General features: G+C 46.9%; 1 protein-coding gene across 1 annotated transcript in view; it reads left to right on the top strand.

Annotated features, from left to right (window-relative positions):
• The window catches only part of HSD17B2 (hydroxysteroid 17-beta dehydrogenase 2), a 76,326-nt gene that overhangs the window by 48,730 nt on the left and 13,320 nt on the right, over positions 1–14,276 (top strand). Inside the window, exon 3 of the mRNA XM_004753917.3 lies at positions 3,819–4,004. Within this exon, the coding sequence (XP_004753974.1) occupies positions 3,819–4,004 (186 nt within the window). The remainder of the gene's footprint in view (positions 1–3,818; positions 4,005–14,276) is intronic.

Raw genomic sequence — 14,276 nt, forward strand, 5'->3', positions numbered from 1 at the left:
AATCTCACTGTGTCCTATAAGAAGGTTAGCCCTGCCCTGTGTCTCTAAGCCCTACACACTATTACATAAGTATTTACATATTTTTAATAACTCATTAATATTATTTATTTTTTATTTTCTTTTAATTTTTTTTTAAAGATTTTATTTATCAGAGAGAGAGAGGGAGAGAGAGCGAGCACAGGCAGACAGAATGGCAGGCAGAGGCAGAGGGAGAAGCAGGCTCCCTGCCGAGCAAGGAGCCCGATGTAGGACTCCATCCCAGGACGCTGGGATCATGACCTGAGCCGAAGGCAGCTGCTCAACCAACTGAGCCACCCAGGCATCCCTTTTTTTTTTTTTTTAAAGATTTTATTTATCTTATTTTTAAACGTATAAGCCCCCACAGGTATAATGAGCTTATTGACCAGCTTAAAATTCTGTGGGCAGGGGTTGGCAAACTATGGACCTATTTTATTATTATTATTATTATTTTAACATTTTATTTGGAAAGAACTGTCAATTCACAGGAAGTTGCAAATAAATGTACAGAGAGTTCTTGTGCCTGCTTTGCCAAGTCTCTCTCAATGTTAACTTCTTGCCTAACTATGGTACGATGTCAAAACCAGGAAACTGGCATTGGTATAACCCATGGGGCTTATTCAGAATTTGCAGCTCTATATACAAATGTGTGTGTGTGTGTGTGTGTGTGTAGCTTTGTGTAAAAACACCACAATCAAAACACAGAATTGGGGGCACCTGGGTGGCTCAGTGGGTTAAAGCCTCTGCCTTCGGCTCAGGTCATGATCTCAGGGTCCTGGGATCCAGCCCCGCATAGGGCTCTCTGCTTGGCAGGGAGCCTGCTTCTTCCCTCTCTCTCTGCCTGCCTCTCTGCCTACTTGTGATCTCTGTCTGTCAAATAAATAAATAAAATATTTAAAAAAACAAAACAAAACACAGAACTGTTCCATCATTACCAAGCTCTCTCATGTTACATTTTTATTTTTGCTTATTATTAATGTTATTTGACAGCGAGCGAGCATGCCAGCAGGTGGTGGGGACTAGGGAGGAAGGCCAAAGGGAGGGGGAGAGAGAGAGAGAGAGAGAGAGAGAATTCTAAGCAGGCTCCATGCCCTGGGAAGCCTACGGCAGGGCTCCATCTCAAGACCCTGAGATCTCCACCCCAAAGCTGAAATCAAGAGTCTGATGCTCAACCCACTGAGCCACCCAGGCGCCTTGGTTTTTACATTTTTAAATGCTTAAAACCGTCAGAAGAAGAATATTATTTTGGCAAGTGCAAATCAGATGGAATTCGAATGTCAATGTCCATAATCAAGTTGCACCCGAGTCCCACTCCCATTTTCCTTCACGTACAGAGGACAGCTGGCGGCCGCGTTGAAGCAGGAGTGCTTACAACGAAAATAGTCACTCCCTGGCCTTTCCTAGAACAAGTTTCTCACCCCCATTCTAGCACAGCCTCGGGCTGCTCCTGCATGCTGTCTATCAGAGGTGTGCGTCAGGCCGAGGGAATTAAAACCAGCCGTCGGGGGGCTGGCCCAGGCCTCCGCCGCGCCCAGCACCGTCCTGCCCACAGCTGCGGAGCGCTTCGGGCGGGCTCGCCGTTCTGTCACTTAGAGCCCCCAGTCGTTACCGCGTGTCCGGGTCGGACCCCCCGCTCAGGGGCGTGACAAGTGTGGTGTTACTTTCCACAACTCGGCTCTGTTTCTGTTTTGAGCCATCTTTCTGCCACACGATGAACATCTTTCAGCTTGAGCTTCATCTCATTTCCCCAGGGTAGCCTCTAAGGTCCTGGGGACGGGACATTTCGTCTTTGATCACCAGTGCTTCTGGCTGGTGCCTGCAGGGGTGCCCAGTGCTCTGTCCAGTCCTTGTGCAGTCTGGCTGCCACCCACCTCCTTGAGGCCATCAGGGGCTGGCCCTCCTGCCGTGTGTGGGTCTTCTGGCTTCGGTCCACACTGCAGGCTCTCACACTGGAGCGGACATGTTCTGTCACGGACACTGAGCTTCCACAGCAATTTCTGACCACCAGCTTCTGATCTGACAGGTCTGAAGTGGGGTTCTAGAAGGTGCTTTTTCTTTTTTTTCGATTTTGAGAAAGAGACAGAGAGAGAGAGAGAGTGCATACCTGCAAGAGGGAGGGGGAGGGGCCGACAGAGAGGGAGAGAGAGAATCTTCTTTTTTTTTAAGGATTATTTATTTATTTATTTGACAGATCACAAGTAGGCAGAGCAGCAGGCAGAGATAGCAGGAAGCAGGCTCCCCAATGAGCAGAGAGCCCGATGTGGGGCTTGATCCCAGGACCCTGGAATCATGACCTGAGCCGAAGGCAGAGGCTTTAACCCCCTGAGCGACCCAGGAACCTTCAGCAGGCTCCACAACCAGGACGGAGCCCAAATCGGGGTTCCATCTCACAACCCTGAGCTCAGGACCTGAGCCAAAATCAAGAGTCGGATGTTTCACCGACTGAGCTGCCCAGGTGCCCCTGGAATCTGCATTCCTAAGTTCCCACTGATGCTGCTGGTTCTGAACCGTATCTTGAGAATCATTATTCTAAACCATGTGGAGGCTCAGGGGTCTCAGAGAATCTGCTTCAGATCTGCCCAACTAAACATACCCCAGATTCTGTCCCCTCCGTTGGGTAAAGGGGACCCTACGCCCTCCCCTCTGCTACAGATCCCGCCCCCTGAAAGATATCTGGAGATCTTGAATGACCTCTTTCCCTGCCTGTTAGGGCCATGGTTCCCAAGCTTGCTTGTACATTGGAACTAACTGGGGAATTTTTTGTTTTTAAAGACTTTATTTATTTATTTGGCAGAGAGAGAGACAGCGAGGGTGGGAACACAAGCAGGGGAAGCTAGAAAGGGAGAAGGAGCCTCCTCGCTAAGCAGGGAGCCTATTGTGGGACTCATCCCAGGGTGCTGAATCATGACCTGAGCTGAAGGCAGACACTTAATGAGAGCCACTCAGGCGTCCCACACTCGGGGAATTTTTAAATTCCATGCCAAGGTCCCTTCTCTCCCCTACCCCAGGATTTCTGAACTAATTGGTTGGGGTGTGGCTGGGCATTGGGGGGTTGGGGTGAGGCATTAAAAAGCCCCTCAGGTGATTCTAACATGCAGTCAAGGTTGGAAACCACTTCTTGTGGACGGAGGCTCTCCAGGTCTGGTCCAGAACTGCAGCAACAGTGTCACCTGGGAACCTGGTAGAAATGTAGATTCTCAGGCCCCATCCCAGAGACCCTAAATGAGAGTCTCTGGAAATGGGGCCCAGCCGTCCATTTGAACAAGACTTCCTGGTAATTCTGATCCCATCAGCAGGATCAGGCTTGCTGGGGAAAGGACTAGGGCTCGGGGACTCTGCCATCTCCTTAGTTCTTGGCGCCTCTCTAGTTTTCCTGGATTAGGGGATCTTTTCTAGCCTAGGGATAAGGTGCATATATCATCCTGCATGGCCTCAAGATATTAGACCGCCCCTGCACTGTCCTTTGAGGGAGAAACAGGACACAGGCTCTTATTACTCTCCCCCATGCTGGGTCCTCTGGCTCCAGATACCGCAAATATCTAGCTGTATCTAGAAAAGTGCTTTAAGGAAAAGAAAATACCTCCCAAGACCCGTTACTTAATATTTCAAATTTACTCTCCCCACGTCACCTCAGAGTAAGTAGTTTTAGGTATCCAAGGAGATTAAGGTCCAAGAGTTTGAGTAGTCTGCTTAGATCCTAAATCTCAAAGGGGTCCTTGAGACTCCAGAGTGTCACGTGTTAAAAGTCCTCCTATTCTTTGGCATCCCTGGACATCAAAGTCATTCCTTTCTGTCCTCAGGTCTGTGGGCTCTGGTCAACAACGCTGGCATCCTCGGCTTGCCAGCTGACGGCGAGCTCATTCCCATGACCGGGTACAAAAAATGCATGGCTGTGAACTTCTTCGGGGCTGTGGAGGTCACGAAGGCATTTTTGCCTCTTCTAAGGAAATCCAAGGGCAGGCTGGTGAACATCAGTAGCATGGCAGGTGAGTCGGCCTTTCCCCACAAGGTAGTGCGATGCCTGTTGTGCAAGACAAGGCTCTTCGCATTCTTTGTGGGCCAAACAAGAAAGCAGGACAAGCTCCTGCAGGGCTGGGTCAAGCTTATTCAAATTGTCTGTTTACCGTTGATCTTAATACAATAAAACCTTGCTTTCAGATCCTTTCACGTACAAACTATTACCTCTTAACTCATCTATTCATTCCTGGGGATTTAGGGTCTTACATGTCTTCATAGCACATAAGCTTCCAAGATTTGGACAGGAAATCCCTCATAGAGTTACTGATAACCTGTTTTCAACACTCTCTGAACTGGGCACACCCTGTTGTTCCCTGTGAGATGAGTAGGCAAATGTCCGCACCGTTGGCACTGCCAGAGCTCCGTGTCTTAGCTGGTTAGAGCTTTCCCTAAGATCCTTCCCATGATTTTGCAATCTCAAGGCAGTTGGGTCCTGTGTGATACTAGAGGACTCATCATTTTCCATTTCAAAGAACAGAGAGTCAACAACTTGAGTCCAGGGTTTAACAATCTGCCTTCCATTAACAATGTCCAGGTAGGCCGTATCATATCCTTTCTTCTAGGACAAGATTTATTTTCCAGCTGGGGTTCCTCAGATCCCAACTCAGGTTTGGAAATGTCCATGGAGTTGTGTTTCTGGATGCTGCATGGGTGAAAGGGAAACCAAAGGCGTGTGGCGTGGACTCCAGGATCCTGCCTTTGCATAGAGGAACCCTGGTCTTCTCTGTTTCATCAGTTGGTTGCGAAGAGTCGAGTCGTGTCTTATCTTTTCTTTCTTCCTTCTTTCTCCTTTTTTTTCTTTCTTTCTTTCTTCTTCTTTTTTAAGATTCTATTTATTTATTTGACAGAGAGACATCACAAGCAGGCAGAGAGAGAAGGGGGGAAGCAGGCTCCCTGCCGAGCAGAGAGCCAAATGCAGGGCTCAATCCTGGGACCCAGAGATCAGGACCTAAGCAGAAGGCAGAGGCTTAACCCACTGAGCCACCCAGATGCCCCTTTTCTTTCTTTCTTTTTTTTAAAAATTTTTATTTATTTTATTTTTGACAGAGAGAGATCATGAGTAGGCAGAGAGGCGGGGGAAAAGCAGGCTCTCTGCTGAGCAGAGAGCCCGATGCGGGGCTCGATCCCAGGACCCTGAGATCATGACCTGAGCTGAAGGCAGCGGCTTTAACCCACTGAGCCACCCAGGCCGCCCCTTTCTTTTTTCTTTTTTTATTTAAACAAGGCATCTGATAGTTGTTTTATTTTGTTTCATTGTTTTTTGAGGGGGTATTCTCTGTGTTAAGGGCAATTATCATTATCTGCCGTGTTCCCTTTCCTGGCTTTCACTCAGGAACTTCCTTGAACTTAGCTGCTGTGTGAGTGTGTGTCGCTCAGTTGTGGGTTGGCCTGAAGAGGAAGGAAGCAGGGAAGGAAAAGCCGGGTGGAGGAAGGGAAGGCGAGCGGGAATAGAGAAGTCTAAGGCGGTTAAGAGCAATGAGTGTTGTTTTAACTTGTATGAGGACTCTGAGCGATTTCCAATTTCTTGCCACCTGCACAAGCAAACAAATTCTGGAAAAACACATTTGCAAAATTTCACCCTTATCTTTCTTCTGAACCCCACCTTCAGATTTTCACCTCTGTGAATACCTCACCTTTCTCCGTGCCCTGGCACAGACTGGTGCTTCTGCACAGACTGGTGCTTCTGAAAATGTCTCCCATGTTCCTTGCCTCACTCATTCAACAAATATTTACTAAAATAACTGATCATTGCCTGCTTCTTGACACAAGAACAAGAAAATTTTTCTCTCTTTTTTAAAAAAGATTTTATTTATTTACTCGACAGAGAGAGGGAGGGAGCACAAACAGGGGAGCTACACCAGGGGTAGGGAGAGGCAGGCTTCTTGTTGAGCAGGGAGCCTGATGCGGAGCTTGATCCCAAGACCTGACCTGAGCCAAAGGCAGACGATTAACTGACTGAGCCACCCAGGTGGCCCGGTTTTTCTGTTTTCTCTCTTTGTTCTCAACTTGGAGCAGCTCGTTCAGAAGATTTTACTTGACTTATCACCTAGTATGCACACTATCTGCTATGCGCCTGGTGCCTGGCATACACGAAGCTCAACGAAGAAATGAAGAAATGCAAGTGCGAGAATTAATAAAACACGGGTAAAGGAACGAAGGAGTGAAAAATTTATAGTGCCGAGGATGCCCATTCATACATCTTCAACTTGGCTTCTAAAGCTCTTTCCTTTTTTCTTTTTCTTTTTCTTTTTTAATTTTTTAAAGATTTTATCTATGTATTCAGGGAGAGAGTTTGCCTGCTTGTGTGAGTGGGGGAGGGCCGGAGAAAAAGGAGCAAGAGAATCCCAAGAAGACTCCCCGCTGAGCATGAAGCCCACTGCAGGGCTCCCTCCCGGGACCCAAGACCATGACCTGAGCTGAAATCAAGAGTTGGATGCTCAGCGGACTGAGCCACCCAGGCGACCCTCTAAAGCCAAGACTCAGTACGCTTCTCATATATTTCTACTGGAGGGAAACAGGAGTGTTAAAATGAATCACATACCTTCCCTCTTGTTCTCACCGTGGATGTGCAAATTCTTTACATCCAGCCTTACTACTTCCATTCCGCCGTCTCACCGTCATCAGTCAGTCGACATGTCTGCAACCGGGGTTGTTATCAGCACGGCAAAGCTGGCTCCCCCGGGGACGCCTGGGTGGCTCAGTGGGTTACGCCGCTGCCTTCGGCTCAGGTCATGATCCCAGGGTCCTGGGATCGAGTTCCGCATCGGGCTCTCTGCTCAGCGGGGAGCCTGCTTCCTCCTCTCTCTCTCTCTGCCTGCCTCTCTGCCGACTTGTGATCTCTCTCTGTCAAATAAATACATAAAATCTTTAAAAAAAAAAAAAGCCGGCTCCCCCTTCTTTCAGTTCTCCTCCTTGGCTGTTGAATTACAGAGCTTTGAGCCTTCTTCGATTTGTTTCTCCCTCTGCCTTTCCCTCCTTTCTCTCACCCAGTCAGTCACCGAGATGTATGCAGGCTTCCTTTATCATACCCAGTTTTAAATGCTTAGGACCCAAAGAAACTCCAGAGGTAAGTTCATTTGTAGGACGCGGAAGGAAGGCACCTAAGGTATGTTACAAAGTTGCTAAAGCAGTAGCAAGGAGTCAGGACAGATGGGAAGCATGTGCACCTGACAGAGCAGGTGTTTGTAAAAAGATAGGGCAAAACTCTTAAATGGTGCTTACAGTTTCCTTCAGTGATGAGGAGCAGAGAAATTCAGCAGAAAACAAAATAAGGGAATCCCTAGCACTTGGCTGACAAGAGTTTTGCGAAACAATGGAAAGGATTTTGAGCAGGGCATAAGGAGCTGGAGTGTAACACAGGATCAGGGAAGGTCAAAGCATGTATGAATGATAGTATATAAGCAACTGATCCGTAGAAATTAGCGTCCAATTTAATGCCAACTTGACAGATCTCTTGGCAAATTTGATATAATGGCGATTTTGGGAAACATGCTTGTCTGGGAATTCATCCCTGGGTTTTTCTTATTTTGAGGTAGGAGTCATGGAGAAAGAGAGATAGGCAATCAGTCACTACTAAGTTTCCTCTAAAGGAGCTCATGGTAGCCCTGACCCATCAGGTTCTCTTGAGCCTGGTACCCCTACCACCTTCCGCATGACAAGAATTTCAGTGGGGTAGATCTATCATGGAAGTTTGCATCAGCCAGGAGAAGCTGAGCTTCTGCCAGCTTCTGACCAACAGAATTGGCCATTCTGTTCCAGTTATCCATTGCTGCATAACAAATAACCCCAAATAAAGTTTCTCAGGCTGGTGGGAGTAGGTAGGTAACCAGTTTGCTAGACAGTATAGTGGTTCCTCGGATCCATGCACATCCTAATTTCTGGAACCTGGAATATGTGACCTTACCTGGCAAAGGGGGCCTTGCCGGTATGATCGAGTTAAGGAGCTAGAAATGGAAAGATTATCCTGCTGTACCTAGATGGTTCCAATACAAGAGTCCTTTACAAGACGGAGGCAAGAGCGAGATTGGAAGACCGGGGAACAGACCCAGACCCAAGGAATGCAGGCAACTTACAGAAGCAGCAAAATTCAGGGGAACTGATTTTTGCTTGGAGACCCCAGAAGGAACACAGTCCTAACACAACCTTGATTTTAGCCCAGTGAAACCTCTGACCTTCAGAACCATAAGATATTGTTTAAGCCACTCAGTTTGTGGTGATTTGCCATAACAGCAGTAGGAAAGTAATACCTTCCGGCCCATCCCAGTTTCCTTAAAGGTAGATGGAGGTACATCTACCCCTCTTCCCTGCCTTCCTCACAGTAGTGGGGGGTGGGGAGATGGTGCTGGAGGGGGAGACTGTAGGGATGACACCCAGCATGGGCTCTCATGTCAAAACTCACTGTGCCCCCCGCCTTCCAAGCACTCCTGGAGGATATCTTTTGGCAGTTTGAGCTCCCAGACAGACATCCTTCCTAGTAAGGCTGGGAAAATTATTTTTAATAAATAAATAAATGAAATTAATATATCATATATCACAGATAACATATATAGTATATAATAATATAAAATAAATATAAATAAATAAATAAAAATCTTAAAATAAATTGAAAAATTAAAGTTTTTTTTAAAAATTTCAACTTTATTTTGCCAACGTGTTCAATTCCAATATTACAGTAGAAATGCCTGAAAAACTGGCAAACTGTGATTCAGCTTTGGCACCAATACACCAACTTCTGCTGCAGCGATAAGTACATGCTTTACAATCCTAATCTGGGACTTTCTCTATCAAACTTTGATGAAATCTGATGAATAACTTACCATACGCACCTAATTTCCTATTGCAAACATTTTACTTTCTTGAAACCTTAACACACTTATGCAACCCAGGGCCTCATGGACAGCTTCTTCTCCTCACCCTTGTTAGTGTGTGGAATCCACACTTAGCACCTTCTTGCACTCCCCCAAAAGCAAAACCATTGTCAGATTGGCTCAGATCTTCAGCATAGATTTTATTAAAGACTTTGGGCACCTGTCAGAACGGCTAAAATCAAAAACACGAGAAACAACAGGTATTGGCGAGAATGCGGAGAAAGGGGAACCCTCCTGCACTGTTGGTGGGAACGCAAGCTGGTGCAGCCACTGTGGAAACAGTAGGGAAGTTCTTTCAAATCTTAAAAACAGGGGATGTCTGGGTGGCTCAGTCCATTAAGTGTCTGCCTTCGGCTCAGGTCATGATCCCAGGGTCCTGGGATCAAGTCCCGCATTGGGCTCCTTGCTCAGCCGGGAGCCTGCTTCTCCCTCTGCCTGCTCTGCCTACCACTTACCCTGCTTCTGCATGCCGCTTTCTCTCTGAGAAATAAATAAATAAAATATTTTTTTAAAAAAGTTAAAAAACAGAACTACCCTACAATTCAGCAATGGCACTACTAAGTATTCACCCAAAGGATACAAAAATAAAGATTCGAAGGGATGTATGTGCCCTGATGTTTATAGCAGAATTACCAACAGTAGCCAAACTATGGAAAGGGCCGAAGTGTCCATTAACTGATGAATGGATAAAGAAGACGTGGTATATGTAGACAATGGACTATTACTTAACCATCAAAATATGAAATCTTGCCATTTGCAATGATACGGATAGCGCTAGAGCGTATTATGCTAACTGAAATGAGTAAGTCAGAGGAAGACAAATACCATATGTTTCACTCATATGTGGAATTTAAGAAACAGACGAATATATGGGACAGAGGGTGGAAAAGGGAGACAGAAACAAGCCATAAGAGACTCTTAAAAATAAAAAAAATAAATAAAAAAAAAAGAGAGAGAGAGAGACTCTTAAAATTAGAGAACAAGCAGGGTTGATGGAGGGAGGTGGGCGTGGGGGGTGGGCTGGATGTGTGTTGGGTATTAAGGACAGCACTTACTGTGATGCGCTCTGGGTTTTGTATGGAAGTGATGAATCACTGAATTCTACTCCTGAAACCCAGATTGCACGGTATGGTAGCCAACTAAAATTTAAATTAGAAAAAGATTTTTTTTTTTGCAAAGATTGAAGAAAGGGTTATATCCTATACCACAAACTCATTTTGTATTTATTTATTTATTTAGGGCAAAAAGGTGATTTTATGTAGGACTATGGGCAGAAAGAGCTACTGCCCCCACAAAACTCATTTTATTTTGTTTTTTTAAAAAGATTTTATTTATTTATTTGATAGACAGAGATCACAAGCAGGCAGAGAGAGAGGAGGAAGCAGGCTCCTTACTGAGCAGAGAGCTCGATGCAGGGCTCGATCCCAGGACCCTGAGATCATGACCTGAGCCGAAGGCAGAGGCTTAACCCACTGAGCCACCCAAGGGCCCCACAAAACTCATTTTAATGCAAACCCTTTTAGATGCTTCTTTTCTTCTCCCCAAGTTCGTCAGCTGCTAACCCCCTCTCCTTTGGTTGCATTTCCCCCTCCTCCTGCTGGTTCCACAATCTTTCCTCCTTCATCTTTTTAAGGTTCATCTGTCTTGTAAGAATGTATTACAACTCCATTCCTTCCTAGAGCTCAGCAGTTTCCCACCGCATGGACAGGCCACATTTTGTTTACGCATTCATCAGCAGACGGACATGGGGTTGTTTCTACTTCTTTGCTAATGTGAGTAACGTGGTAACAAACATTCACGCGCCAGTGTTTGTGAGCTCATGGAAAATTCTACCTAAGAGTTAGCCATTACTATCACTTTCTGGGACCTTGGGTGTCAGCTGAAGCTCTTCGCACTTAGATTTTTTTTTTTTTAATCTCCTCAGAGAGAGTTAATGAGGATAAAGACTGAACCTGCTCATAGGGCCGTTGTGACCGTTGGAACTGATGTTAAAATACTCAGAACCCGGGGCACCTGGGTGGCTCAGTGGGTTAAGCTGCTGCCTTCGGCTCAGGTCATGATCACAGGGTCCTGGGATCGAGTCCCGCATCGGGCTCTCTGCTTGGCAGGGAGCCTGCTTCCACCTCTCTCTCTTTCTGCCTGCCTCTCTGCCTACTTGTGATCTCTCTCTGTCAAGTAGATAAATCTTAAAAAAAAAAAAAAAAACAAAAAAAAAAAACCAAAACTCAGAACCCAGTCTCTGGCCTGTAGTGGATATCTAATAAATATTAATAATAGTTAAGAAGCATTCCTTGGGCTTCAGGCATTTGTTGGGTATTACCAGATAGATGATCCCCCAAACTCTGCATAGCTGTGAAAACCGGGGTGCAGAAGAGTTATGTGCGTGGCCCTGCAGCTAGACCTGGAGTTTGGACTTTGGCCTTATGTCCTTACTTATTAAGCCTCAGCCTCCTCTGCGGATTCCGCTGGGGCAGGTGTTACCACCATGCCAACCACAAGCCTAAGAGCCTCAACGGATCTTCTCCCAAAGGTAGCACCCCTCACCATCTTCCTCCTCCTACTAGCCCCACTGCTGGACGCTCACTCCGGCCTCACTCCCATTCCCAGGAGGGAGTAAGGTCACAGAGCCTCCCTCTAAATCTGGTCCTGCGGATGGCAAGTTGAAGAGGAACCAGGGCAGGGAAGAAACACATCTCCTTTAAATTCTTTTCTAGGAGACACCCAGAAGGCTCAACTGCATTATAAATACACCCTTCCCTCCCGCCTCTCCCATCCCCGAAGAAAGGAACAAGAAACAGGCAGAGAGAAAGACAACAAGCAGCTATGCAGGTAGAATCAGATTTCAAAGAGGAGAGGAAGCCAGCCACGCGGGCACGGAGACAGACTGGCCAGGTTTTGAAACTGTCTTTACCATGCGCAGTGGAGGGACCCAGACCGAGGTCCCGAGCCCCAGGTGGACGTGTCCTCAAAGGACGATGGGCGGAGGAACCGCCGCTTCTTAGGGCTGTGGTAACACCACGTGCAATGACACAGACATGACAAGACATGACACCTGGCAGGTGGCAGGCTTGAGGGGCTTTTCTGGGGAAACGCTGGCCGTTTGTGTGCCTGAGGCTTTCTAGCCTGCCACATCCTGGCTCCGCTCCTGATGGTGACTCTGAGTTACCTTCCATCCTGCTGGCCCTCACTTGCCCCTGGGCAGGAAACGCCACTGGCCCCTCAGTCCACACCTGCGCTGGGAGAATCTTAACCCCGCCAGTGTGCGTAACATCCCTCTCACAGAAGTGGAATAGCTCTTTCACCCAAATCCCTGCCAGGCAGCTGGATAAATATTTAAGCAAGTCTGGGAGGAATTGGGAGGTGGCTCTGATTGATTGTACAAAGGGCAGTGGAAAAATCTCTGAGCGGTCTAAAAGCCTTTTCTGGCCAGTTTTCCTCTTCAACTGCAGAGTAAACAGTTGCAAGCTGTGCTTGAACAAGAAGGGCTGAAAACAAACAGGAGAAAACAACTCTGGCCTCAGGGGTTGTGAGCTGGTCATGGTTTGAATCCTGTTCTGCTGTTAGTAGCTGGGTGGCCACAGGCAGGTCACCGCCCTTCTCCAAGAGTCCATTTTATCATCTGTCCATGACAGGCTGATGTGGCCTTTGAGTCTAGGGCTGCAGTTTCTCAGCCCCAGTAGTACTGATATTTGGGGAGAGGTGAAGTCTTTCCATGCGGGGACGCCTGATACACTCAGGAGGTTGAGGAGTGACTCAGTGTTCGCCACCCAGTGGATGCAAGAAGGCCCATCCCCGGTGATGACAAATCTTCAGATGTTGCCCCAGGTCTCCTTGAGGGAGGGGTGTGTGTGTGAGTGTGTGTGTGTGTGTGTGTGTGCGTGTGTATGCGCGCGCGCGCATGCGCACGCAAAATCGCTCTTAGTTGAGAACCTCTGGTCTTGGCTGGAGATTTATTTCATTTTTTTTTTTAAAGATTTTATTTATTTATTTGCCAGAGAAAAAGAGCACAAGTAGGCAGAGTGGCAGGCAGAAGGAGAGGGAGAAGCAGGCTCCCTGCTCAGCAGGGAGCCCAATGCGGGGCTCATCCCAGGACGATTGTGACCTGAACTGAAGGCAGACGCATAACAACTGAGCCACCCAGGCACCCCTTTACAGGAGATATAAATGCATTTGGGGTTCTGAGTGCTTAGAAGTATAGCTACTGGTGCATAAGAAGTATCCTAGTAATGAGATGTCTCTACGGAGAGACAGAAATAGTTGCCCATCCCCGCCCCCATCAAGCAATTGAAAATGCACTAAAATTACTTTACACCACAAGTGAGTGGCCCGAGAGATTCTTACAAGTCTATAAATTATAGCGATCCCAAAGAATTCACAGTTCCAGCCTTCAGCGAGGTCCTACTTAGTCCCGGGAAGTTGACTTTGGGATCAATCCTGAACTTCGTGCCTTAAGGAAATCATCTGGCAAAACATTTAGCTGGTCGTTCCGTGCCTCACTGATGTAACAGGAGGCCAAAGCTGAGATTTGCTTCCCTAAAACTCTCACGGAACCCCCAGGGCTAGCATAGGGCAAGACAAGGAGGTAGAACCAGACTGAGTGAACTTCTCTGTGCTGAGTTGTCTTAGATGCTCGCACATGGCTAAAGTCATTGAACTCTAATGGGGGTGGGATGCAGATATTAGTTCCTTCTCTAGATCAAGCACACTAGCCTGGGGTCGCCCAGCCCATGAGCTATAGTCAGTGGTGGAAACTGGGTTTGCCTGTTTTACTCCAAGTTCTATGTTCCTCTCACTTTTCCAGACTGTCCAACAAGAATATGCTAGATAAACGGGGCATTAAAAACAGACCCCAACTCCCGCAAATTGAAATGATGATTAGGGAGTGTTAACAACTTAGGGATGTTTCCTTTACCGGTGCTTCTCAAACACCAAGGTGTGTGGGATCACCTGGGGATCTTATTACAATGCACAATTCGACTGAGGAGACTTAATTGGTGGAAGATTTTGCATTTCTACAACTAGTTTCTGAGTGGATGCTACTGGTCCCTGGACAACTTTTTCAAATTTCAGATGCATTAGAATCACCAGGAGGGCTTCTTAAAAACAACTGAAGGCAATCAAAACAGCGAGATAGCATTTCATATCCACTGGGACGGCTACAAAACCCAAAACGGAACAAAACCCAGGAAACAACACTTGTGGCAAGGGTGTACAGACACTGGAACACTCACGAGTTGCTGTGAGTAAAGCGTAAAATGACCCAGCCTCAATGGAAACACTTAGCAGTTCCTTAACAACTTAAACACGGAATTACCATATGACCCAGCAATGTGACTCCTACATACACTCAAGAGAACAGAAAACTGGTGTGCA

Source organism: Mustela putorius, unplaced genomic scaffold (assembly GCF_011764305.1).
Source record: "Mustela putorius furo isolate JIRA1106 unplaced genomic scaffold, ASM1176430v1.1 tig00000174_pilon_pilon_pilon, whole genome shotgun sequence".
NCBI lineage: Eukaryota > Metazoa > Chordata > Mammalia > Carnivora > Mustelidae > Mustela > Mustela putorius.